Here is a 26,718-nt window from a genome sequence, read left to right on the forward strand (position 1 = left end):
ACACCTCGTACACGCGCGGCTCCGCTCCGTACACCTCATACACGCGCGGCTCCGCTCCGTACACCTCGTACACACGCGGCTCTGCTCCGTACACCTCGTACACACGCGGCTCTGCTCCGTACACCTCGTACACGCGCGGCTCCGCTCCGTACACCTCGTACACGCGCGGCTCCGCTCCGTACACCTCGTACACACGCGGCTCTGCTCCGTACACCTCGTACACGCGCGGCTCCGCTCCGTACACCTCGTACACGCGCGGCTCCGCTCCGTACACCTCGTACACGCGCGGCTCCGCTCCGTACACCTCGTACACGCGCGGCTCCGTACACCTCGTACACGCGTGGCTCCGCTCCGTACACCTCGTACACGCGCGGCTCCGCTCCGTACACCTCGTACACGCGCGGCTCTGCTCCGTACACCTCGTACACACGCGGCTCTGCTCCGTACGCCTCGTACACACGCGGCTCTGCTCCGTACGCCTCGTACACACGCGGCTCTGCTCCGTACGCCTCGTACACACGCGGCTCCGCTCCGTACGCCTCGTACACACGCGGCTCCGCTCCGTACACCTCGTACACACACGGCTCTGCTCCGTACACCTCGTACACACGCGGCCCCGCTCCGTACACCTCGTACACACACGGCTCCGCTCCGTACGCCTCGTACACGCGCGGCTCCGCTCCGTACCCCTCGTACGCGCGCGGCTCTGCTCCGTACACCTCGTACGCACGCGGCTCTGCTCCGTACCCCTCGTACGCGCGCGGCTCTGCTCCGTACACCTCGTACGCACGCGGCTCTGCTCCGTACACCTCGTACACACGGCTCCGCTCCGTACACCTCGTACACGCGCGGCTCTGCTCCGTACACCTCGTACACGCGCGGCTCCGCTCCGTACACCTCGTACACGCACGGCTCCGCTCCGTACGCCTCGTACACGCGTGGCTCCGCTCCGTACACCTTGTACACACGCGGCTCTGCTCCGTACACCTCGTACACACGCGGCTCTGCTACATCCACACTGTAAACCCCTCCTGACCCCACACATAACCTTCACCTCATCCAGCACCATGACAACCAGCACAGCAGAGTCCTGCATCCACTGAGGCCCCTGATCATGTGACCCCTGACTCCTCCCCTCCTGTGACCTCATCACAGGTCCTGTGCGCACAGAGCAGCCATATATGTGGTGGCGGCTCTGCAGGTGGAGGTATGTGGAGAGACCCCATTACTGGGCGCTGGGGGCATTAACCCCCTCAGTGCTGAGGCTATTGTGACCTCTGCCTCCCTTATTCCTAGTGCTGTGACCTTTCTCTTTCCTCTGTATCAGGTTATTACGGGATGAGTTGTATTTTGTCGCCATTTTCGGCTCCATATAATGTAACTGATGTAACATATATTTGGTGACAGATGACAGACGGCCCCTCCTCTATTATCTCCAGTAATAAATGTACAACTACTGTGATAACAATTACATATGGGGAATATTTGTTGTATGACTTTTCCACAATAATTTCTCATTACTTGGGAAGAAATATCACATTTATGTCATCAATCTCCGAATATCAGAACGTTTGTTATTTTTCCTGGCTGCCATGGTAACAATCGACGTCCTGCGATCACATAGCGAGATGCTGATGTAACGTTTAACCACCTGGATGAGACGGTCGCTATTAACCACAGCATCCGAGGAGTTAAACAACCCGTGCGATTGTCATCATGTAATAGTATGTGACAGCGAGAAAACTGCATCTGATGTACAGTAACGGCAAAGAGCAGGAGAGATGAAAGGGATTTTCCAACCAACGATAAATATTAGGAGATAATCAGCCGCACTCACAGAGGATTTCAAATAAATGCTTGAATTTATTTCGATTAAAGACAGTATTTCACCACAGTGCTGGGTATCAGGGCAAAAAGCGAACGGTTTTGTTTCGATCCGTTCTTGTTTTTTTTTTTTCAAACGTCGCTAAAGGTAAATTGAAAAATATCAAAAAAATTACTGTGCTTTACAATATATACAGTGAGTCATGGCATGCAATGTATGAACATATAGATAGAAATAAACACCAGAACAAAAGCAAAAATCAATGTAAAAGTACACAATAATCATCAAGGCAGTACAAGTCTTTATCATACCAGAGAATGAGCCAATTACATCATAATGTACAGTTACAGTTGAAGCTCATCAAGAGAATGCCAAGAGTGTGCAAAGCAGTCATGAAAGCAAAAGGTGGCTACTTGAAGAACCTAGAATATAAGACATATTTTCAGTTATTTCACACTTTTTTGTTAAGTATATAATTCCACATGTGTTAATTCATAGTTCTGATGCCTTCAGTGTGAATGTACAATTTTCAAAGTCATGAAAATACAGAAAAATCTTTAAATGAGAAGGTGTGTCCCAACTTTTGGTCTGTACTGTGTATAAGTCATGCAGAAAAGCAACTAGCAAATGGGATGCTGAGGATGATAATGGACATTGGAAGGGGATACAGTAATAAATACAAATAGGATAGTATACTGTAGAAGGTGGTCATGAACAAAGGGGGAAAAAACAACAACAATAGTTATGAGAGAAAAGAGTTTGTTAGGCCACGGCCCCACTATCAGTATCTGGTCAGTAATTTTTCTCAGGAGTGGGAGATAAAACCAAGAGTGGGTGATAAATGCAGAATTGGTGACTTGTTTCTATTATCCCTTTTCTCTGATTGTTCCTCACCTGGTTTTGGCTCCCACTCCTGAGAAAAAATACTGACCGAATACTGATCAAATACTGATAGTGGGGCCATGGCCTAATAGTCCTAACGGACATGTGGGGAGGTGAACAGCGTTGCACGAGCTCCAGCGTTGGTGTGGCGTCGGCGGTAGCCGCGGCTGGTGAAAGGACCGCTTAGAGCAGAACTTCTCTTTAGCGTAAGTCAAAGTGACGTGTAAAGGGAAATCAAAACGAGGCTTCGATAGTGCGGCATGCTCAGTAGAGTGGGGGACAGTTCCTGTGATGTGAATTGTTGATGTATGGAAGCGGGAGACACGGCCCAAAGCAAAGGGGGTTACAATAGGGAATAAATGTAGGACAGATGTGGGAAATAGGAGAGAAAGCCTGAAATAGTGTGGAGGGGAGAATGGGAGGGAAGGTGAAAGAGGATGAAAAAAATGCAAACATGAGAGATGAGTAAAAGAAATAAAACAATGAAAAATTGAAAAAAATAAAATGTATGAAATAAATAATAATTAGTGTTGAGTTAGTATGTTCGTTTAACCCTTTCGCAGAGTATACTCGGCCGAGCACCGAGTATTTATAGACTGCTCGGGCTTTAAGTTTTCGTCGCTCCGTGAACATGATTTGCAACTCTTTGACTGATTTAAAACATGTGAGGTATGCTGGAAAAACAGGCATTCCTCACATGTATTAAATCTGTCAAACAGTTGCAACACGAAAACTTAAAGCCCGAGCAGTCTATAAATACTTGGTGCTCGACCGAGTATACTCGGCAAAAGGGTTAAACGAACATACTCGCTCAACACTAATAGCAATATAAAAAAAAAAATAAAATAAAAATGAAGACATGGATGGGAGGAGAGGGGCACAGGTGCACTAACCAGGGCAGGATGCGGGGGTGTCAGTGACTCTGGCAGGGTAACAATATAGTTAGAAAGGAGGAAAACCATATGCAAAAACTCCCAATGCATTGATATTGATGCTAACATGAATAACTGAATGGAAATGCATTGGGCTCTTTGGATTATGCCGATTGAGCCATGAGCTGCAATTATATATTATTTAATATATATATACACATCTTCTGTGTGGTTCTCTATACAAGGCAGAATAATCTTATACACAATCATTGTACTAGTAGATCTAGTTCTCTGTTCAAACCCTTTGGTGATAGTGTCTGTAAGGTATGAATCCAGTAAGATTTCCTTTCTTTAAGCAGTTTTATATAGTTGCACCCCTTGTCTAGGTCTGGGAACTTGTTCCAACACTTGAAATCTAAGTTGTGATGCGGAGTGTTTAGCAGCCACAAAACGATGGGGAAGGGATAGCCAAACCCCATTGCATCTAATAGTGGACTTGTGACTGACTATTTTGTCCCTAATGTGTTGAATGTTTTCACCACCATAAAGTAGGCCACAGGAGCATTTGATGATATAAACAACAAAGTTGGTGTCACACGTGTAAAAGCCTCTGTTAGGTTTTTGATGCGTTTTTGCGGCGGTTCTCCTGCTGCGGAAACGCTTGTTAAGGTCTGCCAGGTATAGCATTGCTAATCCGGATGTGCTGTGCACATGATGCGGAAATTTCCACTCCGGATTCGCATTGCGTTAAAAAATGCAGCATGACCATTTTGCGGGCATTACCGCCACAAATTCGCGCCCATTTACTTGAATTGAACCGCAGCAAACCCGCTAGTGGATTTGCTTCGTTTCAATTAAAGTCAATGGCCGCAAATTTAAATTAAACGCGGGTTGGTGAGTAGGACTACAACTCTTCTTATCTAACCGCTGCTCCCGCTGATAATAGCTTTAGCGGCGTGGCTGGGAGGAGCAGTAGTCTTCCCAGCCAAGCCGACTACCACGCAGTGTAAAACAAAACAAAACAAAAAAATGTTATACTCACCTGTCCGGCGCTCCCCGGGATCCTCCTGGTCCCCGGCTCGCTCCCCTCAGTGTACTGAGCTGCCAGGACCTGCGGTGACGTCAGCGATAAGCTGATTGCTCACGTGACCTCAACGTGGGAACCTTCAGAAGAAAGTTCCCAGGGTGATGACGGTGAGAGCTCACCGGGGCTCATCAGCTGATCTTGAGCTGATGAACCCCAGTGACCTCCTGCAGCAACATGTATACTGACGGCTGACTTCTACAGCAGTGACATCAGTGATTCCTTTATGTCACTGCTGTAGAAGTGATACGGATCTTCGTGGGACACTCGTTGGCGGTGATCGTGGACTATGTCGTTGACTGCGGACAGGTGAGGGATATGGTTGTTTTTTTTTTTTTATGTTTTTTCAGAAGATCGAGGGATTCGAGGACAAGGCGTACAATAATTATTTTTTAAAACCATGTGTTTTTTATTTCATTAAAATACTTTATTGTGGCCGTGTTTTTATTGAAAAGGCGCCAACCATTTTCTACGCAGTTAGTATGGGGGCGTCTTATAAACACCCTCCATTACTAACCTGTGCTTCACGTCAGCCGCCAATACAAGGCTGACGTGAACCCCAACCCCATTACCCAACTCGCCACCGCTACAGGGCAGTGGGAAGTGCGGATCTTATGGATGCGCCATTTCTGGCGCCATTTCTGACTGCTGAGGAGTGATATTAATTGTCGCGGAGGGGGCTAGTGTCCATGGCTCCTTCCCTGGCTATTGATATCAGCCCGCAGCTGTCTAGTTTAGCCTTTTCTGGTTAGATTTTATAGGGGGACCCCATGTAATCGAGCCAGTAAAGGCTAAACAAACAGCTGTGGGCTGATATTAATAGCCAGGGAACATTGTTGGTTAATGGCCCCTTCCCCGGCTACTAATATCAGCCCCCAGCGGTCGGCTTTCCCTCTGCTGGTTATAAAAATCACGCGGGAGCCCACGCTCCGGACGTAGCAGCGCTTTGGACGCATATTTTTTTGCTGCATCCAAAGCATTGCATTCTATTGAACACAGGTAAATCCACATGTGTTCACTGAACCATACGTATTTACCGCATTAAATACTTTCTACTGGTCAAATTTCTGTTGTGCAGACTACCGACACCGCAAGAGAATTTGACATGCTGCGGTCCTAAAAGATGCACTGCATGTCAGTGTCCACGGGTGATTCGCAGCCTCTGATTAACGCATAGTGGACATAGGATTTCTAGAAATACCATCCACTATGCTGTAACATCTGGATGCTGCTGGTTTGACGCTGTATAAACACGCAGCGTCAAACCTGCAGCGGCTCCTGATCGTGACCACGTACCCAAACTCACACGTATCGTGTCAATTTCTGTAGCAGACACATTAGTTTCCACTGCAGATTTTGACTGATTGAAGTGTCATTATATGGGGTGGATTCACATGTACCGACAACAAAAGTGCAGCACTAGAACACCGCCTTTTGGACGCCACAAAAATATGCTGCGTCCAAATCGCTGCTGAGTGCTGATCGTAGTGGCTAACGAACCAGCTATGAGATGTTATTAATGGCTGGGGACCATGTTTGCAAATGGCACCTTCCCAGGCTAAAAATAGCAGCTCACAGCAGCCGCATAAATTACATGAATAGAAATGCTAATGAAGATTGGGTGAATGGGACTAGCTGACACCCAGCTCTTTTGTTTGGTTATGACAAGGTGTCAATCAGACCTTTTCATGACCAAACTTAATTAAAGTAAAGAGTTAAATAAACACACATACAGAGTAAACACTTTATTTGAAATACAACAGACACATTCTTTAATCATTCAAATTAACCAATATACTCACCCCAGTTCTGATTGTAATACAAAGTTAAAGCAATGTCCCACCAAATAACTTTCTTTAGTTCCAAAAAGCATTCATTGATGTACAAAAATGCTTAAAAAAATGCATGTAAAATCTGCATTAGTTTTGTCTGCCAAAGAGATGCAGAAACACTCAGGAAATTTCTGCTTCAAATACTGATCGTGCGCACATAGTCTTAGGGTAGTGTCTTCCTGTGTGTGGGTGGATAACGTCACTAGACTTTATCACGTTGGAGCAAGCAGCGCAACCCAAGCACGGAAATGTGCCCATTCTCCTAGTTTCAAGGAATCTGTCACGCCAGGTGTGGGAAAGGCTTAGTGCAACACAGAGGGAAAAGGGAAAAGGAGCCCAAACACTAGGTAAAGGGGGGAAGTGGAGACATCCTAGTCTGGTCTAGCGTCACCCTGTCTCAACTACCGTCCCTATAGTGCCTCCTCAGCAGTCGCCGCACACGTGCCTTGCCCTACTCTCCCTGGCATATGGCTATGGCGAGGGATGGAAGGAGATGAGCACTAGTCAACCTTCACTAAACTCTATAGACAACAAGGGTGGACAAAACAGGGGGAAATGGCTTAGCTTTAGATGAACTCCAGATAAGCACACGGCCTCAAGCTCCAGAGAGGACAAAGTACTGCTCCTGCTAAGCTTCTCAAGTAGAAATGGATATAGCCGGCAACTCCCTCTCAGACACCCCAGGTATATATACACCCAGGCCAGAGAGCTAATTACCAAGAGAAAGGTAGCCGCTCAGTCCTAAAGACAGCCTCTTATCTAAGAAGCTGTCTGCAATGCCAAACGTAGAGATCTCCTGCAACCCACTGCAGGACGAATGTCTGTCACCTCTGACACACCCGTGACAGAATCTTTGTGTAGGTTGATTGAACAGGCTTCCAATATTGGCTCTAACCAGGTGACCTCTGATGTTTTGTGGTCAAAAGACCAAAAGGTGCACGTTAGTGCTGAAGCTTTGAAAGCCTCTATCTGTGGATAGGCTCTGGTTAAGAGGGACCATTGTTTCCTAATGGTATTATATATTTTGGGTATCCCATTTGCATGTTGCTTTTCTGCATGACTTGTTTATACATTATGATGTCATCGACTCTTTCTCTAGCATGATAAAGACTTGTACGGCCTTGATTATTATTGTGTACTTTTACCTTAATTTTTGCTTTTGTTCTGGTGTTTATTTTTATCTATATGTTCATACATTGCATTACATGACTCGCTGTATATGTTGTACGGCACAGTAATTTTGTATATATTTTTCATTTTACCATTAGCGACGTTTGAAAAAGACCCAGGGCCGGTTGACACGTAACCTATCTCTTTCTGTACTGATACCCAGCACTGTGGTGAAATACTGTATTTGATTGAAATAAATTCAAGCATTTATTTGAAATCCTCTGCGAATGCGGCTGATTATCTCCTAGTTACTGTTTGGATTCTCCTGTTCAGCCTGTACACCCCTGCCAACGCTGAGTGTGCATCTTATTTTTCTAGATAAATGATAAATACAAAATCTTCATTACGTGTCCCCTTATTATCTTCAGTAATTGTATTATTAGATGGGATCTTTATGATATTACATCGCCTCATCTTCTCATTCAGGCCCCTATAATATCGGACCCTCTCAGTGGAGCTTTTCTATGTAAGAGAATTTTCCTGATTGACCTGTCAAGGATGGATACAGACAGGGACAAGATGGCGGAGAGGATATTACATCTCACGCTAGAGATCCTCTTCTGGCTTACTGAAGAGGTGAGAGATTCTGATGATGTCACATTACATTATTCTTCTCTATGGGAATAACAGATGGACAGAACTGGAGAGGTGAGGACTCTGGAAATGTCTGTAGTGAGATTTATTAATGTGTCTCTCCATAACTAGGATTACATAGTGGTGAAGAAGACCTCTAGTGAGCGCTGTCAGGCCCCTGTGTCTGAGGGATGGGGAAGACCCCTGAGCCGAATCATAGGGCCTCCACCTCTGATACATGAGGACATCAATGACCAGATGATCCTAGAACTCACCTACAAGATGATTGAGTTGCTGACTGGAGAGGTGACACTGCTGGGAATGCTGGGACATTATACAGTAACGCTATGAAGGGATCGGGGGGTGACTATCATTGTATGTGTCAGGTTCCTATAAGGTATCAGGATGTCACCGTCTATTTCTCCATGGAGGAGTGGGAGTATTTAGAAGGACACAGAGATCTGTACAAGGACGTCATGATGGAGGTTCCCCAGCCCCTCACATCACCAGGTAATAGACAGGACTAAATACACATTGCCTATAATTATCTGTATGTAAAGAATGAATTCAGTCCCTGTATGTGTTTCCTCCAGTTCTATCCAGTAAGAGGACAACACCAGAGAGATGTCCCTGTCGTCTTCTTCAACAGGACTGTAAACCCTTGAAGGTGAGCATATTCTTTGTTTTACTTTTCGTTTTTAACCCTGATAAGACCCTATTGCGCTCATTATCTTTCCAATTTTCATCATAATTGGTGTCACTGATTCAGTCAGACTGCCACATTAATTGCTCGAGGATTGCATCGCAATCCTCAGACTGGCCGCCTGCTCTCCTGACCTGAGTTGGATAGCTGCTTAGAAATAGATGCTGTCACACCTCGTATCCACGCGGCTCCGCTCCGTGCACCTCGTACGCATGCGGCTCCTCTTCGTGCACCTCGTACACTCCGTTCCGAACTTCGTACATTTTCGGCTTCATATAATGTAACTGATGTAACATATATTTGGTAACAGATGACAGACGGCCCCTCCTCTATTATCTCCCGTAATAAATGTACAATTACTGTGATAACAATTACATATGGGGAATATTTGTTGTACGACTTTTCCACAATAATTTCTCATTACTTGGGAAGAAATATCACATTTATGTCATCAATCTCCGAGTATCAGAACGTTTGTTATTTTTCCTGGCTGCCATGGTAACAATCGACGTCCTGCGATCACATAGCGAGATGCTGATGTAATATTTAACCACCTGGATGAGACGGTCGCTATTAACCACAGCATCCGAGGAGTTAAACAACCCGTGCGATTGTCATCATGTAATAGTATGTGACAGCGAGAAAACTGCATCTGATGTACAGTAACGGCAAAGAGCAGGAGAGATGAAAGGGATTTTCCAACCAACGATAAATACTAGGAGATAATCAGCCGCACTCGCAGAGGATTTCAAATAAATGCTTGAATTTATTTCAATTAAATACAGGATTTCACCACAGTGCTGGGTATCAGGATAGAAAGCGATCTGTTTCGTTTTGATCCGTTCCAGGTTTTTTTTCTAACATCTCTAAAGGTAAAGTGAAAAATATATAAGACATTACTGTGCTGTAGAATATATACAGTGAGTCATTTAATGCAATGTATGGACATATAGATAAAAGTAAATTCCCGAAGAAAAACAAAAAGCAACGTAAAAGTACACAATAATCATCAAGGCAGTACAAGTCTTTATCATACTAGAGAATGAGCCAATTACATCAAAATGCAGAATTGGTGACTTGTTTCTATTATACCTTTTCTCTGATTGTTCCTCATCTGGTTTTGGCTCCCACTCCTGAGAAAAAATACTGACCGAATACTGAGCAAGTACTGATAGTGCGGCCCTGGCCTAATAGTCCGGACAAGTGAGGGAGATGAACAGCGTTGCACGAGCTCCAGCGTTGGTGTGGCGTCGGTGGTAGCCGCGGCTGGTAAAAGGACCGCTCAGAGTGGAACTTCTCTTTAGCGTAAGCCAAAAGTGACGCATAGAGAGAAATCAAAACAAGGCTTCGATAGTGCGGCATGCTCTATAGAGTGGGGGACAGTTCCTGTAATGTGAATCATTGACATATGGAAGTGGGAGACATGGCCTAAAGCAAAGAGGATTGGAATAAGGTTAAATGTAGGACAGATGTGGGAAATAGGAGAGAGAGGCTGAAATAGTGTAGGGGGGAGAATGGGAGGGAAGGTGACAGAGGATGAAAAAAATGAGAGATGAGGAAAGGAAATAAAACATTGAAAAAAATGAAATAAAAAATAATAATATAAAAAAATAAAAACCTGGATGGGAGGAAGGGGCACAGGTGCACTAACCAGGGCAGGATGTGGGGGTGTCAGTGACTCTGGCAGGGTAAAAATATAGTTAGAAAGGAGGAAAATCATGTGCAAAAACTCCCAATGGGTTGACATGATGATGCTGACATGAATAACTGAATGGAAATGCATTGGGCCCATTGGATTATGCCGATTGAGCCATGAGATGCAATTATATAGTATTTTATATACAGTAAACATCGATAGAGATATGTATGTGTATATATATATATATATATATATATATATATATATATATATATATATATATATACATATATATATATATATATATATATATATATATATATATATATACAGTACGGCACTTTAGGCAAAGTCTCTTGGTAAACCGAACCAACAGCCTCCATTATATAGGCTGTTAACCTCACCCAGAGGTGAGGTATGTGGTAGCTAGACCCTCCCATCTCTATAAACTACCCGTAACCCGGCTCCCAGGTGCACCAATTAGTCCTCTTATTGCAACATGCACTAGAGAAACACTCCGAGTTACATCACAGAGACCAGTCATCCCTGTGACACATACCTCCCAGCGACTACGCGGCGACCATTAGCCAACTTATATATAAATATATACTAGCTATTAAACCCGTTCTACGCCCGGGTGGCGAGCAGTTTTATTCGTACATTTTTAACTTTATTAATGGAGCCGGAGTCAACACATGCGCCATCCTGCACCTTTTTTTTTTTTAAAGACATCTGCAAATTCGCATATACAGTGTCTTCAATAAATTGGCACCGTAATGTATGCACACGTGCTGACTATGGCGCCTCACTGCACAGGCGCCACCCATCCCGGCTGATGACAGAAGGACGCGTCCAACATATATAAGATGTACTGAGAATGCAGGGGAGTGTATTCACTTACACTGAGCGCTGTAGATTTAAATTACTCAGAATACAGGTATAGGGAAAATATATATTCTTGTACCATGTTAGCCAATAGATAGAAAAATATTTAGATTTGAGAGTCCTCAGTGGTTGATACCTTTTAATGGCTAACTGAAAAGATGGTAACAAATTGCAAGCTTTCGAGACTACTCCGGTCTCTTCATCAGGCATAGTATAACACACAATCTGAAGAGTCACATATTTATACACAATAAGACACACAAGAGAAAAAAAAAGAAAAAAAAATTTGCAATAGGTAAGACAGGTGATGAAAAACAGAGTTTTTATGGAAGAAATAAACAGTTCTGGCTATAAATATTTTAGCTGTAAATAGATAAGGAGTGTGAAGGTTTTATTGTCCTGTGTCCAGTGTTGTGATGACCTCACAGGTCTGAGAGTCTGAGGAGCACATTCCTTAGTTGATGTAGAATGACATAAATCCATGCGACACATTCATTCCTGCTCTGAAAGTGTTAAAGGTCATCATCAGTTTATATTCTGAGATTCTTCTTTCTCTTTGAGATTTGAAGTTACCTTTTAATACCGGTAATTTCATATCTATTATGCTGTGATCAGGGGAACAAAAATGCTTGGCTACAGGCAGATCTATTCTTTTTTCTTTTATTGTGTGGCGATGATGATTCATCCTTGTTCTAAGTTTTTGCCCTGTCTCCCCTACATAAAGACCCCCAGCTGGACATTTGGTACATATAATTAAGTACACTACGTTAGATGTGATACAGCTGAACGTACCTGGGATCTTATAGTCCTGATGTGAATTGGGAATCTTTATCTTGTCTGTGGTCGTTATACATGGACAGGTTTTACATTTTTTCTGGTTGCAAGGAAAGGTACCTGTAGCTGGAGGAGATTACAGGGAGCTTCTGACCATGATGCTTCTTAGATTTGGGGGCTGCCTGAAACACAGAAGTGGGGGGTCTGGAAATATGGATTGTAATCGTGCATCTTTTTGTAGTAAGGGTTGTAGTTTCCGTGCAGCTCTTCTTAGCGCCTCCAGATTTGGGTTGTAGGTGACTACTAGAGGCACCCGGTTGCTTTCTTGTTTAGTTTTGTAATGTAAGAGATGATTCCTCAATATTCTGGTGGCTCTTGTAATCTGGTTCTCAATTGTTCTCGGATGGTAGCCCTGTTTCAAAAAGGTCTTTCTGAGGCCATCAAGGTGTTCCTCAGACTCTCAGACCTGTGAGGTCATCACAACACTGGACACAGGACAATAAAACCTTCACAGTCCTTATCTATTTACTGCTAAAATATTTATAGCCAGAACTGTTTATTTCTTCCATAAAAACTGTTTTTCATCACCTGTCTTACCTATTGCATTTTTTTTTCTTTTTTTTTCTCTAGTGTGTCTTATTGTGTATAAATATGTGACTCTTCAGATTGTGTGTTATACTATGCCTGATGAAGAGACCTGAGTAGTCTCGAAAGCTTGCAATTTGTTACCATCTTTTCAGTTAGCCATTAAAAGGTATCAACCACTGAGGACTCTCAAATCTAAATATTTTTCAGAATACAGGGGGATGTACTCACTTATGCTGACTGCTGTATATATAATGTACTGAAAATATGGGGGTGAATTTGTCTCTTTCTCTCTCTCTTGTCCTGGACATATTGTCGTCATGGTGCCACACTGAGCATGCTCAGTCTATAGAGGCTTCGGACAGAAGGACACATCCCTGGTTATATTATAGACTAGCTATTGAGCCCGTTCTATGCCCGGGTGGCGAGCATTTTTATTGGTATATGGTCTCCCATGCTGGTATTTGTGCTGCCCCCATCCTGGTATTTGTGCTTCCCCCATCCTGGTATTTGTGCTGCCCCCATCCTGGTATTTGTGCTCCCCAATCCTGTTCCTCCATCCTGTTATGTGCTGCCCTCATCCCTATCCTGGTATGCATGGCACGTCTCATCCCTATCCTGGTATGCATGGCACCCCTCACCACTAATCCTGGTATGCATGGCACCCCTCACCCCCAATCCTGGTATGTATGGCACCCCTCACCCCAAATCCTCGTATCCATGGTACCCCTAATCCCTATCCTGGTATGCATGGCACCCCATCCCTCTTCCTCATATACATGGTACCCCTCATCCCTATCCTGTTATACATGTCTCCTCATTCGAATCCTGGTATGAATGGTACCCCTCATCCCTATCCTGGTATGCATGGCACCCCTCATCCCAAATCCTGGTATGCATGGCACCCCTCATCCCCAATCTTGGTATGCATGGCACCCCTCATCCCCAATCTTGGTATGCATGGCACCCCTCATCCCCAATCCTGGTATGCATGGCACCCCTCATCCCCAATCCTGGTATGCATGGCACTCCTCATCCCCAATCCTGGTTTGCATGGCACCCCATCTCATCCTAGTATGCATGGCCCCCTCATCCCAAATTTGATATACATGGCACCCCTCATCCCAATCCTGGTATGTATGGCAACCCTCATCCTCCAATCCTGGTATGTATGGTACTCAATCCCTCATCCTGGTATGCATGGCTTCCTCATCCCCAATTCTGGTATGCATGGTACCCCTCATCCCCAATTCTGGTAAGCATGGCACTCCTCATCCCTATCCTGGTATGTATGGTACCCCTCATCCTGGTATGCATGGCACCCCATCCCTCATCCTGGCATGCATGTTACCACGCATCCCTATCCTGGTATGTATGGTACCCCTCATCCTGGTATGCATGGCACCCCATCCATCATCTTGGTATGCATGGTACCCTGCATCCCTATTCTGGTATGTATGGTACCCCTCATTCTGGTATACATGGCACCCCTCATCCCAATTCTGGTATGTGTGGCCTCCTCATCCCTCAAGCCTGGTATGCATGGCACTCCATCCCTCATCCTGGTATGCATGGTACCCCACATTCCTATTCTGGTATGCATGGTACCCCTCATCCTGGTATGCATGGCACCCCATCCCTCATCCTGGTATGCATGGTACCCCACATCCCTATTCTGGTATACATGGTACCCCTCATCCCCCAATCCTGGTATGTGTGGCCCCCTCATCCCCCAATCCTGGTATGTGTGGCCCCCTCATCCCCCAATCCTGGTATGTGTGGCCCCCTCATCCCTCAATCCTGGTATGTGTGGCCCCCCTCATCCCTCAATCCTGGTATGTGTGGCCCCCCTCATCCCTCAATCCTGGTATGTGTGGCCCCCCTCATCCCTCAATCCTGGTATGTGTGGCCCCCCTCATCCCTCAATCCTGGTATGTGTGGCCGCCTCATCCCCCAATCCTGGTATGTGTGGCCTCCTCATCCCCCAATCCTGGTATGTGTGGCCCCCTCATCCCCCAATCCTGGTATGTGTGGCCCCCTCATCCCCCAATCCTGGTATGTGTGGCCCCCTCATCCCCCAATCCTGGTATGTGTGGCCCCCTCATCCCTCAATCCTGGTATGTGTGGCCCCCCTCATCCCTCAATCCTGGTATGTGTGGCCCCCCTCATCCCTCAATCCTGGTATGTGTGGCCCCCCTCATCCCCCAATCCTGGTATGTGTGGCCTCCTCATCCCCCAATCCTGGTATGTGTGGCCCCCTCATCCCCCAATCCTGGTATGTGTGGCCCCCTCATCCCCCAATCCTGGTATGTGTGGCCCCCTCATCCCCCAATCCTGGTATGTGTGGCCCCCTCATCCCCCAATCCTGGTATGTGTGGCCCCCCTCATCCCTCAATCCTGGTATGTGTGGCCGCCTCATCCCCCAATCCTGGTATGTGTGGCCCCCCTCATCCCTCAATCCTGGTATGTGTGGCCGCCTCATCCCCCAATCCTGGTATGTGTGGCCTCCTCATCCCCCAATCCTGGTATCTGTTGCCCCCTCATCCCCCAATCCTGGTATCTGTTGCCTCCTCATCCCCCAATCCTGGTATGTGTGACCCCCTCATCCCTTTAACGTTGCACAGATACAAAAAAAACCACTTTATACTCACCTTTTTTCCCTGTGCTCCAGCGCTGCTGTGTCCTGTTCTGCCGGAGGCTGGGGGAAGAGTGCGGCGCCGGAGTACGTGCGTGCCCATACCGCACTGTCCGGCACCATTTTGCTGAAGACACACTGCAAATGCTGGTCTGCTATACAGTTATAGGGAATGCAGTGAGTCCAACGGCTGCCAAAATTTAGAAACAACCCCACTAACAATTTAACCCCTTCAGGACCCAGCCTATTTTGACCCTAAAGACCTTGGCATTTTTGTCAATTCTGACCAGTGTCCCTTTACGAAGTAAAAACTCTGGAACACTTCAACGGATCCTAGCGATTCTGAGATTGTTTTTTCGTGACATATTGGGCTTCATGTTAGTATTAAATTTAGGTCGATAATATTTGCGTTTATTTGTGAAAAAATCAAAAATATGGGAAAAATTTTGAAAATTTCGCAATTTTCAAATTTTGAATTTTTATTCTGCTAAACTAGAGAGTGATGTGACACAAAATAGTTAATAAATAACATTTCCCACATGTCTACTTTACATCAGCACAATTTTGGAAAAAAAAAATTTTTGGTAGGAAGTTAGAAGGGTTCAAAGTTCATCAGCAAATTTTCTTTTTTCCAGCAAAATTTGCAAAACCATTTTTTTTAGTGACCACATCACATTTGAAGTCCCTTTGAGGGGTGTACATGACAGAAAACACCCAAAAGTGACACCATTCAAAAAACTGCACCCCTCAAGCTACTCAAAACTACATTCATGAAGATTATTAACCCTTCAGGTGCATCACAGGAACTAAAGCAACATGGAAGAAAAAAATGAACATTTTAATTTTTCTAACAAATTTTTTTTTCTAGCCTAAATTTTTTAATTTTCACATGGGTAACAGGGTAAAAAGCATCCTAAAATTTGTTGGGCAATTTCTCCTGAGTACACCAATACCTCATATGTGGTCATAAACCACTGTTTGGGCGCACGACAGGGCTCAGAAGGGAAGGAGCGCCATTTCACTTTTTGATTGGAAAATTAGCTCCAAAAGTCAAATTGCGCTCCTTCCCTTCTGAGCCCTGCCATGCGCCCAAACAGTGGTTTATGACCACATATGAGGTATCGGTGTACTCAGGAGAAATTGCCCAACAAATTTTAGGATGCATTTTATCCTGTTACTTATGTGAAAATTAAAAAATTTAGGCTAAAAGAAAATTTTTGTAAAAAAAAAAGTACTTTTTTGTTTTCACAGATCAATTAGTGAAGCACTTGGGGGTTCCAAGTGCTCACTATGCATCTAGATAGGTGCCTTGGGGGGTCTAGTTTCCAAAATGGGGTCACTTGTGGGGAAGCTCCAATGTTTAGGCACACAGGACCTCTCCAAACGCAACATGGTGTCCGCTAACAATTTCGGTTCAAATTGTTAGCGGACACAATGTTGCGTTTGGAGAGGTCCTGTGTGCCTAAACATTGAAGCTCCCCCACAAGTGACCCCATTTTGGAAACTAGACCCCCCAAGGCACCTATCTAGATGCATAGTGAGCACTTGGAACCCCCAGGTGCTTCACAAATTAATCCGTAAAAATGAAAAAGTATTTTATTTTCCACTTTTTCATTTTTACGAATCAATTTGTGAAGCACTTGGGGGTTCCAAGTGCTCACTATGCATCTAGATAGGTGCCTTGGGAGGTCTAGTTTCCAAAATGGGGTCACTTGTGGTGGAGCTCCAATGTTTAGGCACACAGGACCTCTCCAAACGCAACATGGTGTCCGCTAACAATTTTGGCTCAAATTGTTAGCGGACACCATGATGCTTTTGGAGAGGTCCTGTGTGCCTAAACATTGGAGCTCCCCCACAAGTGACCCCATTTTGGAAACTAGACCCCCCAAGGCACCTATCTAGATGCATAGTGAACAGTTGTAACCCTCAGGTGCTTCACAAATTGATTCGTAAAAATGAAAAAGTGGAAAAAAAATACTTTTTCATTTTTACGAATCAATTTGTGAAGCAATTGGGGGTTCCAAGTGCTCACTATGCATCTAGATAGGTGCCTTGGGGGGTCTAGTTTCCAAAATGGGGTAAGTTGTGGGGGAGCTCCAATGTTTCGGCACACAGGGGCTCTCCAAACACGACATGGTGTCCGCTAACAAATTGGAACCATGTTGCGTTTGTAGAGCCTCTGTGTGTCTAAACATTGGAGCTCCCCCACAAGTGACCCCATTTTGGAAACTAGACCCCCCAGGGAACTTATCTAGATGTAGTGTATGTGAGTTTGGTGTGCGGTGTGGTGTATACACCACACACACACACAAACAACCTCACAAACACTACAACACACACACCAACCTGACATAGGTTGGTGTTGTAGTGTACGTGAGGTTGTTGTGTGTGTGTGTGATGTTTCGCATGTCATGCTAGTGTGGGTGAGTTCTGTAGGGAAGGTCAGGATGTGTTTAGTCCGGGGACATGTGATGAATTTTGTAGCATTCATTCAAACACAGTCCCGGTTTATCAGGACACATTTCACATTGGAAACGGGTGACCTTTCTTATCCCCCTTTTGTGGCAGACCCGGCACCTTTTTCTTACCGTGACCTCACCAGGAAAATGTTGCCCTGGTACCACACGGGAGACTCGAGTTCCAGGGGTGCTGGGGCCCGCTTCTTCTTCGCTTCTAAAAATCAGGGCCTTTATCACCGCCTCCTGGAAGTTGAGGAAGGTGTTGGTGGTCTGGCCTGCACATCGTGACAGCACGTATGCGTTATACAGTGCCATTTGAATGATGTGCACGGCCAGTTTTTTATACCAGACTTTCGCCTTCCTCATCGCACTGTAGGGCTGGAGGACTTGATCAGAAAGATCAACTCCCCCCATGTGCTTGTTGTACCCCAGGGCACAGTCCGGTTTGCGGACCGGTGCTGGGGTACCTCTAACGTTGGTGGCCGTGGTGCCGGGACCATGGATTGTGGTCAAGAAAAAGACGTCCCTTTTGTCTTTGTACTTCACCACAACCATGTTGCTGCTACATTGAGCTCGGCTATCACCCTTTGGGAGAAGCTGCTCAATTAGCGTCAAAGGGAGACCCCTCTGGGTTCTGCGCACAGTACCGCAAGCGGCGGTAGCTCTGGCAGAGAGGGACTGAAATAGGGGAATGCTTGTATAAAAGTTATCAACGTATAGATGGTAACCTTTATCAAGCAGTGGGCGGATCAAATCCCACACTATTTTCCCACTTACCTTCAGAGCAGGTGGACATTCTGGGGGCTGAATCCTCGAATCCTTTCCTTCGTAAACTCTAAAGCTGTGAGTGTACCCTGAGGCACTCTCGCACAGCTTGTAGAGCTTTATTCCGTACCTGGCCCTCTTACTGGGCAGGTATTGTCGGAATTGAAGCCTCCCTTTGAAGTGGATGAGGGATTCATCCACAGAAATTTCCCTTTGGGGAACGTACACTTCAGCAAACTTGTTGCTGAAGTGTTCTATGACCGGACGAATTTTGAACAGTCTGTCAAAATTCGGGTCATCATGGGGAAGGCTGTCCGCGTTATCCCTGAAATGTAAAAATTTGTGAATGACCTCAAATCTTTTGCGGGTCATCACCATTCCGAACACTGGAGTTTGATATAAAATATCGGTACTCCAGTATTGACGGATTTCTGGTTTCTTCACAATCCCCATGTGAAGTACCAGTCCCCAATATTTCAACATTTCTACTGAGTCAACGGGACTCCAAGTAGGAAACATTGAATTTGGGTTTGCAGACAAAAATTGTTGGGCGTAAATGTTAGTCTGCTCCACCATGAGACTGACAATGGCCTCAGAGAAATAGACTTTGAAAAAGTCTATTTCCCTGAGGTTTGCTGTCTCAAACTGGATTCCTGATTGGGGAAGGAAATCAGGAATCCGTGGAGCGTAATTTTCAGGGACGGGGGTCCACACGGGGGCACTGGTGCTAGGTTGGGCGTGACTAGCACCAGGTTGAGGGTTACTTACAGATGGCTGTGGGTCTTCTTCCACGGCCTCCGTACGATGCCTTGACCTCTGACGTCGTCTTGGTGCCGGCTCGGTGTCACTGGAGGAGGAAGAATGAGAGGAATAATGTCACACTGTCACAGAATACTGGAGGTAGGGGGCCTAAGCTGACCCTAAGCTGGGGCCCTGACTAATCCCTCATCCTGGAGGTACTGTTAAAGGTACAGAGGTCCAGGCCGCCAGCGTAACCCCTACCTTCTGAGGATCCCTGCACCTAAGTAATCTAGTCCTGAGAAGGACCCCGATCACAACAATAGGGAACCAGAAATAATATGCCCACACACAGTATTTAGACGAACGAGACAGTACAAGGGAAAAACCAAAACCACCTTGCATACAACTTCTAAACAACTACAACAGAGGGAACACCAACGGGAAAGGAGATAAATGATAAAGCGAGGAAAGGGAAAACACACTTCCAAATACACTTATCTCAGCAACTCCAAACACCACGATCCGCTCTGTAAGTCTGAATGAAAAGCTTTCACCGACACCTCCCAAACAGACCAGCAGGAATATAAAGGAGTCTCACTAAAGAAGCATTGATTGCAGCTGGGCGAGGCTGGACCTCAGCTAGCCCAGAGAGAGAGAGAATTAACTCCTACACTGCCGAGAAAACACAAAGCACCAACAAGTCAGCTGCGAGAAGTCAGGCTGTGTACTCGTGACGATCTTCGTGGCAACACACCCGTGACAGTACCCCCCCTTCTACGAGGGGCCTCTGGACCCTCAGGGCCAGGTTTATCTGGGTGAGTCGTGTGGAAGGCCCGAACTAATCGGTCTGCGTTAATATCCGACGCAGGAACCCACATCCTCTCCTCAGGACCATACCCCTTCCAATGAACCAAGTACTGAAGGGACCGGCGATTAAAGCGTGAATCAATGACCCTCGATACCTGGAACTCCAAGTTACCATTGACAACCACAGGAGGGGGAGGTAAAGGTGACGGTACCACCGGCGCCACATACCTCTTAAGCAATGATCTGTGAAACACGTTGTGAATTTTAAACGTAGGGGGGAGGTCAAGACGGAATGCCACCGGATTAATAACAGAACTGATTCTGTACGACCCGATGAACCTGGGACCCAGTTTCCAGGAGGGAACCTTAAGTTTAATATTCCTGGTAGACAACCATACCTGATCGTTCACACTTAGGTCCGGACCAGACAGTCTCCTCCTATCAGCCATACGTTTGTATCGGTTCCCCATAGTATTCAGATTCTTCAGCACCCCTCTCCATACTGAAGCGAGAGATGAGGAAAATCGTTCCTCCTCCGGAACCCCCGAAGAGCCCCCCCTACTGAAAGTACAAAACTGGGGGTGAAAACCATATGCCCCAAAAAACGGGGACTTACCAGTGGACTCGCTTCGCCTATTATTGAGAGCAAACTCTGCCAGAGGTAGGAAAGAAGCCCAGTCCTCCTGGTTCTCTGACACAAAACACCGAAGATATGTCTCCAAGCTCTGGTTCATACGTTCCGTCTGACCATTGGTCTGAGGATGAAAAGCCGACGAGAATGACAAATGCATCCCCCGCCGTGCACAAAACGCCTTCCAGAACTTGGACACAAACTGAGACCCCCGATCAGACACCACCTCGGAGGGTACCCCGTGAAGCCTCACAATCTCCCCAATGAACACCTGCGCAAGAGTTTTAGCATTAGGGAGAGCCGGAAGAGCGATAAAATGTGCCATCTTGCTGAACCTGTCCACTACAACGAGTATGACCGTTTTACCCGAAGACGGAGGGAGGTCAGTAATAAAGTCCATAGACAGATGAGTCCAAGGACGCTCCGGGATCTTCAAAGGTAAGAGGGCCCCAGACGGACGGGTATGTGAGGTCTTAGAGCGCGCACAAACCCCACAGGACGCGACAAAAGTTACCACCTCTTTATGTAAGTTAGGCCACCAAAACCGACGCGAGAGGAGATCCACAGTTGCTTTACTCCCCGGGTGTCCTGCAAAAACTGAGTTATGGTGTGCCTCGATCACCTTTTGTCGCAACTGATCTGGAACGAACAGTCTCCCCGGAGGTCCAACAGGGGCGTCTCCCTGAGCCTCCAATATCTCCTCCTCCAGCTCAGAGCATACTGCCGAAACCACCACCCCCTCCTGAAGAATAGGAATCGGGTCGTCCGCATTCCCGGCCCCAGGGAAACTACGAGATAAGGCATCCGCCTTTACATTTTTAGACCCAGGACGATATGTAACGACGAAATTAAACCTGGTAAAAAACAATGACAACCTAGCTTGTCTGGGATTCAGACGTTTAGCGGACTCCAGATATAGCAGGTTCTTGTGATCGGTGAGGACGGTGACCGGATGAACTGCCCCCTCCAAAAAATGGCGCCACTCCTCAAAAGCTAACTTAATGGCCAAGAGTTCCCTATTGCCGACATCGTAATTCCTCTCAGCGGACGACAATTTTTTAGAGAAAAAGGCGCACGGATGCCACTTACCAGGGGACGAACCCTGTGACAATACTGCTCCCACCCCTACCTCGGAAGCGTCTACCTCTACAAAGAATGGCTGAGACGCATCAGGTTGAATGAGTATGGGTGCCGAGGCAAAACATTTTTTCAAGGAGGAGAATGCTTGACAAGCCTTGTCAGACCACCTAGAAAAATCCGTCCCCTTTTTAGTCATGTCTGTGAGAGGCTTAACCATGGACGAGAAATTACGAATGAACTTCCGGTAATAGTTAGCAAACCCCAGGAAACGTTGTAGTGCCTTAAGATTCTCCGGCCGATCCCACTCAAGAACTGCCCGCACTTTCCCAGGGTCCATACGAAAACCGGACGCTGAAACCAGGAAGCCTAAAAACTGGAGTTCCTGTACGGCGAACACACACTTTTCCCACTTGGCATACAGTTTATTATCCCGCAAGATCTGTAACACCTGTCTAACGTGCTCCTGATGAGACACCAGATCCGGCGAGTAAATTAAGATATCATCCAGATATATGACAACAAACTGTCCCACCAGGTGGCGAAAAATATCATTAACAAAGTGTTGAAACACCGCCGGGGCATTAGTCAGACCGAATGGCATGACAAGGTTCTCATAATGCCCCTCCGGAGTGTTAAAAGCCGTCTTCCACTCATCCCCCTCCTTCATCCTAATCAGATTGTACGCCCCCCTGAGATCCAACTTAGAGAACCATTTGGCGCCCACGATCTGATTAAAGAGATCGGGAATAAGTGGGAGCGGATACGGATCTCGGACCGTAATCCGATTAAGTTCACGGAAATCCAGGCAAGGGCGTAGGCCTCCATCTTTCTTCTTAACAAAGAAGAACCCCGCGGCCACCGGAGAAGATGAAGGTCTAATATGCCCCTTAGCCAGACTTTCAGAAATATAATCCTTCATGGCCTGCCTCTCAGGACCAGAAAGGTTATACAACCTAGCTTTAGGTAACTTGGCCTCAGGGAGCAGTTTTACAGAACAGTCATACACGCGATGAGGAGGTAGTTCCTGACACCCATTCTCCGAGAATACATCCTCAAAGTCCGCCAGAAATGGAGGTAAGACCCAAGGAGTAACCGCACCGATGACCGTGTTCATGCAGTTTTTATTACAGAATTTACTCCATTGGCTTATCTCTCTGGTTTGCCAATTAATAACCGGGTTATGCTTAGCTAACCAAGGAAGGCCCAACACTATAGGAGTGGGAAGACCCTCCAACACGTAGCAAGACAACAGTTCTTTATGTATTGCCCCCACTTGAAGTTTTACGCCATGCACAGCTTGCAAAAAACTTCCCTGACCGAGAGGTCTGGCATCGATCGAGAATATGGGGATGGGTTTAGCCAACTCACTCAATCGCATACCTTGAACCCGGGCAAACCGAGCATCAACCAGATTAGCCCCGGCCCCACTATCCAGAAGAACAGATATCCTCTCAGTTCTCGTACCCACCACCACCTCCGCCGGTACGAGAAACTGAGACGAACCTAGGGACGAAATACCTACTCCCAGATTGCCGTCCACCACACAACCTGGGATCAACAGTTTTTTCGACGACTCTTTACTCTGCAAGGGACGGGATGGACACCCCCCAATAAAATGTCCCTTTTTCCCGCAGAGAAAACACCTTCCTGTCTTATGGCGCACCACCGGTCCCCTTCCCCGAAATGATGTCCCTCCTAATTGCATAGGCTCCTCCGGACTGACCAGGGGAACCACCATATGAGGGGACCTTGTAGGAGGTGGAGACATTACAGGGGGTAGAGTTATCCCGCACCTCTCCCGAAGCCGTCTGTCAACGCGAATAGCAAGGGCCATAGCGGCTTCCAGTGACGCGGGAGAGTCATACTGTGCCAACACATCCTGTAATTTGTCGGATAAACCATGACAAAACTGGCTCCTAAGAGCCGGGTCATTCCACTGGGTGTCCGTGGCCCACCTACGGAACTCCGAACAGAATTCCTCCGCCGGACGATCTCCCTGCTGAATCCTACGTAACTTAGACTCAGCAAGGGAGATCCGATCTGGGTCATCATATACGAGTCCCAGAGCAGCGAAAAACCTATCCACTGACTGGAGAACCGGGGAGCTTGGGGGAAGAGAGAACGCCCAAGATTGTGGGTCCCCTTGTAGGAGCGAGATGACAATTCCCACCCTTTGTTCTTCACTGCCCGATGACCGAGGCCGCAGCCGAAAGTACAATTTGCATGCCTCCCGGAAAACAAAAAACTTGTCCCGCCCCCCAGTGAACCTGTCAGGGAGAGCTACTTTAGGTTCTGGTCCGGCTTGCTCCAGAGGATGCAAAACCTTGGACCTAACGTCCGCCAGCCCCATGGACAAACTCTGCAACTGCCGAGCTAGACCGGCTACAGGATCCATGGTAGCTGGAGAAAAACTAAGATGGTCGGTGAAAATGTCACACTGTCACAGAATACTGGAGGTAGGGGGCCTAAGCTGACCCTAAGCTGGGGCCCTGACTAATCCCTCATCCTGGAGGTACTGTTAAAGGTACAGAGGTCCAGGCCGCCAGCGTAACCCCTACCTTCTGAGGATCCCTGCACCTAAGTAATCTAGTCCTGAGAAGGACCCCGATCACAACAATAGGGAACCAGAAATAATATGCCCACACACAGTATTTAGACGAACGAGACAGTACAAGGGAAAAACCAAAACCACCTTGCATATAACTTCTAAACAACTACAACAGAGGGAACACCAACGGGAAAGGAGATAAATGATAAAGCGAGGAAAGGGAAAACACACTTCCAAATACACTTATCTCAGCAACTCCAAACACCACGATCCGCTCTGTAAGTCTGAATGAAAAGCTTTCACCGACACCTCCCAAACAGACCAGCAGGAATATAAAGGAGTCTCACTAAAGAAGCATTGATTGCAGCTGGGCGAGGCTGGACCTCAGCTAGCCCAGAGAGAGAGAGAATTAACACCTACACTGCCGAGAAAACACAAAGCACCAACAAGTCAGCTGCGAGAAGTCAGGCTGTGTACTCGTGACGATCTTCGTGGCAACACACCCGTGACAAATAGAGGAACGTGGGGTCCTCTCCCTCACTATCAGCTTCGGAGGCAATAAAGGAATATGCCTCCTCAGCTGAGTACGCCCTAGGGCGGGACGGGCGGGACATTTTGTGTGCTGTGGGTAAAAAAAAAAAATCTAAACTTTATTATTAGTGTGAGTGTACGTGTGTATGTGTGAGTGCTTGGTGTAAATCACATGTGGAGGCGTACGGGGCGCAGGAGGGGGCGCGCTCAGGCGTACGGGGCGCAGGAGGGGTCGCGCTCAGGCGTACGGGGCGCAGGAGGGGGCGCGCTCAGGCGTACGGGGCGCAGGAGGGGGCGCGCTCAGGCGCACGGGGCCCAGGAGGGGGCGCACGGGGCGCAGGAGGGGGCGCTATCAGGCGCAGGAGGGGGCGCGATCAGGCGCACGGGGCGCAGGAGGGGGCGCGCTCAGGCGCACGGGGCGCAGGAGGGGGCTGAGGAGATGGAAGAGCCAGCAGCAGCAGGGGGGGTATCACTGGGGCAGAAGGGGGGCAGGAGCCGGCAGCAGCAAGGGGGGTAGGGGCCGGCAGGCAGTAGCTGGCAGCAGCAGGGGGGGGTGATCACTCGGACGGGGGAGGGGGCTGGTGATCACTGGGGGGGTGAGATCACTAGGACTGGGGGATGGTGGGTGAGATCACTAGGACTGGGGGATGATGGTGTGATCCCTGGGACTGGGGGATGGTGGTGTGATCACAGGCGCAGGAGATTTACACTGAGTCTGCTGCTGCCTGTGATCACAGTCCACCGGCTGTCAGAAGGAGAGCAGCAGCCGGTGGATGAAGACGTGGGAGAGAGAGGGAGCGGAGGTCGGGGTACAGGTGAGAAATTGGGACTGGGGTGGAAGAGGGGTGGAGGGGAGTGGAAGGGGGGTTGGGGGGGAAGTGGGGGCTGGAAATCTGATAAGGGGGGGGATACTACCGGCAGCGGATCAGCAGCGGAGGCAGCGGCGGGTGCAGGGGATCGGCGGCAGATCCGCAGCGGTGGCAGCGGCGGGTGCAGAGGATCGGTGGCGGCGATGGAGGTGGCAGACGATCGGCGGCGGGGCAGATGATCTGTGGCAGCAGCGGATCGGCGTGACCAAACTCCTCTGGCTCCACGGAAGGGATGGATCTGGAAAGTTTGGTCAGCCATAGTAAATACACCGCTCGACATCTGATTGGAGCTAGTGTCCATGTGACGCTAGCCCCCCAATCAGATCTGGGGGGGGTGACACAGAGGTGAGACTCCCCCCAGCCAATGGCTGATGCTATATGCATCAGGCCATGCCCAGAAAGTAAATATTTCACCAATTTCCATTGGTGAAATATTTCATTCATTCCGATTGGCAGTTTCACTAAAAGTGAAAGTGAAACTGCCAATCGGAGGGGTTTTAGGCACGGGGGGGTTAATCCACCCCCTGTGGGGTCAACTACAGGTTGTCTAGTTGCAGTAGCAACTGTGACACCTGAGCGACCCCGCTCGCAGACGCTGCAGGGGCTCTTTCCCTCCATGTCACAGACGCTGTGACATGGGTCGGGAACGAACTGTTTTCCATGTCACAAACGGTGTGACACGGGTCGGGAAGGGGTTAAAGACACACAGAGCTGGGCCACAGTAACGACATGTTCCCATTAGAAAGGAGTGGGTCTCCCATACTTTTCTTGGGTATTTTGTGACTGCATCGGCTGCCAAAAATTTGGAGGAACTCCAATGCCCCTTGC

The 26,718-nt window shown here is 47.4% G+C and overlaps 1 protein-coding gene across 1 annotated transcript in view; it reads left to right on the plus strand.

The window, feature by feature from the left end:
* The first annotated feature begins 1,146 nt into the window (after nucleotides 1–1,146).
* The window catches only part of LOC141271404 (uncharacterized), a 106,246-nt gene continuing 80,674 nt past the window's right edge, over nucleotides 1,147–26,718 (plus strand). The window contains exons 1-6 of the mRNA XM_073681490.1: nucleotides 1,147–1,207; nucleotides 8,092–8,241; nucleotides 8,371–8,544; nucleotides 8,625–8,748; nucleotides 8,832–8,905; nucleotides 9,727–9,813. Coding sequence (XP_073537591.1) covers nucleotides 8,164–8,241; nucleotides 8,371–8,544; nucleotides 8,625–8,748; nucleotides 8,832–8,905; nucleotides 9,727–9,813 — 537 coding nt within the window. The 5' untranslated portion in view covers nucleotides 1,147–1,207; nucleotides 8,092–8,163. The remainder of the gene's footprint in view (nucleotides 1,208–8,091; nucleotides 8,242–8,370; nucleotides 8,545–8,624; nucleotides 8,749–8,831; nucleotides 8,906–9,726; nucleotides 9,814–26,718) is intronic.

Source organism: Phyllobates terribilis, unplaced genomic scaffold, assembly GCF_046119375.1.
Source record: "Phyllobates terribilis strain yellow unplaced genomic scaffold, ASM4611937v1 Scaffold_5__5_contigs__length_657084704, whole genome shotgun sequence".
Lineage (NCBI taxonomy): Eukaryota > Metazoa > Chordata > Amphibia > Anura > Dendrobatidae > Phyllobates > Phyllobates terribilis.